This window comes from Primulina huaijiensis, chromosome 6, assembly GCF_012295235.1.
Source record: "Primulina huaijiensis isolate GDHJ02 chromosome 6, ASM1229523v2, whole genome shotgun sequence".
NCBI classification, from domain to species: domain Eukaryota; kingdom Viridiplantae; phylum Streptophyta; class Magnoliopsida; order Lamiales; family Gesneriaceae; genus Primulina; species Primulina huaijiensis.
Window position 1 is genome coordinate 348,186 of NC_133311.1, and position 2,721 is coordinate 350,906.

Here is a 2,721-nt window from a genome sequence, read left to right on the forward strand (position 1 = left end):
ATATATAAAGTCTTGGAGGAATCCTCTGAGATCATAACATGAAGAACAGAGGCACCTGGGAGAGGGAGGCTATGTCTACATCTAAGCAATGGGGATTCAGTGATCCAGATGTCAAACGCCAGAAGCGAATAGCTTCGTACAAAGTGTACAGTATCCAAGGTAAATTTAAGGCTTCTGTCGGAAATGGGATTCGTTGGATGAAGAAAAAGTGCTCTTTAATCATCCATGGATACTAGGATTCATCAGAGATTCTTTAGTTTCACATATATTATTTGATCGTTTGTATGATCAGATTCTAGTGTACTCGTACGCTTGTTTCTTTTTTAAACTATGAAATTTCGATATATAAATGTTGGTTGATTTGTTCGTGCAATTCCTACCTACATACAGAATAACAGAAAAATGAAAATTTAATATATTTGGCTACACAAAACATGGACTTTATTGAATCCTCTCCAAACTAATTGTATGCTAATTAACAGTCATTAGTATTACATGAATCCCAACAAACGAAAAATGAATCACATGTATTGAAAGAACAAAGCTAAAGCCAAAGCTGGGAATGTCGATAGATGTTTCTCCAATAGAAATTTTGAACCGTTGAATCACCTTTAATCAGCTATGATCAATCGATAATAAAACCACCTCAGAATTTGTGGATGAAGAAAGCAACCTCAAACTCGCAAAACATTTATTTTACCTTCCCATGTTAAAGTTTTCTCGCGGGATTGGAGGTGTTTTGAATTCGAATTTGCTCGTAAAACTTTGCAATAAACTCCTCAGCTTTGACATCAATCATCTCATTAAAAACCTTACTAGGAAAAACCCATTGGGATAAAAACCATAGTAAGGGAAAAAGAGTGCAGTCACGTAAACTCCCCCTCATGTTGATACGAACAATTCTTCACAAATTTCGTAGATTGCGCATCCCAATATTATATATGTGCTTTCTGAATATTGTCGTAGGAAGTACCTTTGTGAAGAGATCTGATGAGTTTTCACTTGATTGAATGTGACGAACATCAATACATTTATTCTTCTCAAGCTCTTTGGTGAATGCGAAGAACTTAAGAGGAATATGTTTAGTTCTGTCGCTTTTTATGTATCCTTCTTTCATTTGAGCAACACATGCAGCATTATCTTCATATAGTATCACAGGCTTCTCGTCGAATGATAATCCGCATGAGATTTGGATATGTTGGGTCATTGATTTTAACCACACACATTGACGGCTTGCTTCATGTAGTGCAATAATCTCGGCATGATTTGATGAAGTTGTTACGAGCGTTTGTTTCTGTGAACGCCAAGAAATTGCAGTGCCTCCACGAGTAAATACATATCCAGTTTGGGAACGTGCCTTGTGTGGATCAGATAAGTATCCAGCATCGGCATAACCAATTATACTTGGATTAGCATCTTTTGAATACAAAAGTCCCAAGTCTGTCGTTCCTCGTAGATAACGGAATATATGTTTAATTCCGTTCCAGTGTCTCTTTGTTGGATATGTGCTAAATCTTGCCAATAAATTTACGGCAAAAGATATATCAGGCCTTGTACAATTTGTAAGATACATAAGGGCACCGATAGCACTTAAATATGGTACTTCTGGACCAAGAATATCTTCATCATCTTCACATGGACGAAATGGATCCTTTTCTATGTTTAATGATCTAACAACCATTGGAGTACTTAAAGGATTTGATTTATCCATATTAAAACGTTTAAGGATCTTTTCTGTATAATTTGTCTGGTGAACAAATATTCCACATTCTTTTTGTTCAATTTGTAAACCCAGACAATACTTGGTTTTTCCAAGATCCTTCATTTCAAATTCTTCCTTCAAGTATGACACAACTTCATGAATTTCATTATTCGTTCTAATGATGTTTAAATCATCAACATATACAGGAATAATTACGCATCCGGATGTTGTTTTCTTAATGAAAACACAAGGGCATATTGAATTATTTACATATCCCTTTTTCATCAAATGATCACTTTACCGATTATACCACATTCGACCGGATTGCTTTAACCCATATAATGATCTTTGTAATTTCACAAAATAACATTATCTGGGCTTTGAACTTTGTGCTTCGGGTATCTTAAATCCTTCAGGGATTTTCATATACATATTACTATCAAGTTATCCATATAAGTAAGCTGTAACAACATCCATAAGACGCATTTCTAAATTTTCAGATACTGCCAAGCTAATCAAATATCGAAACGTAATTGCATCCATCACGGGAGAATACGTTTCTTCATAATCAATTCCAGGCCTTTGAGAAAAACCTTGTGCAACAAGTCGAGCTTTATATCTTACTATTTCATTTTTCTCATTTCGTTTTCGAATAAAAACCCATTTGTATCCAACAGGTTTTACACCTTCAGGTGTAAGGACTATATGTCCAAAAACATTACGTTTATTTAGCGAATTAATTCAACCTGGATGGCATCTTTCCATTTTATCCAATCCTGCCGATTTTTACATTCACCAAAAGATTTTGGTTCATGATCTTCATTATCATTTATGATGTCGATTGCCACATTATAAGAAAATATATCATCAATTTCTTCTATATCTTTTCGGTTCCATATTTTTCCAGTATTAATATAATTGATAGAGATTTCATGATTCTCGTCAGTTTGTGGTTCTGACAAAACATTTTCATCATCATGTGTTTCTTCAGGAACATCATTCTCTATTTTGTGATCATT

General features: G+C 34.5%; 1 protein-coding gene across 1 annotated transcript in view; it reads left to right on the forward strand.

The window, feature by feature from the left end:
* Window positions 1-38: 38 nt before the first annotated feature.
* Window positions 39-2,721, forward strand: part of LOC140978901 (uncharacterized) — a 7,491-nt gene continuing 4,808 nt past the window's right edge. The window contains exon 1 of the mRNA XM_073444140.1: window positions 39-159. Coding sequence (XP_073300241.1) covers window positions 39-159 — 121 coding nt within the window. The remainder of the gene's footprint in view (window positions 160-2,721) is intronic.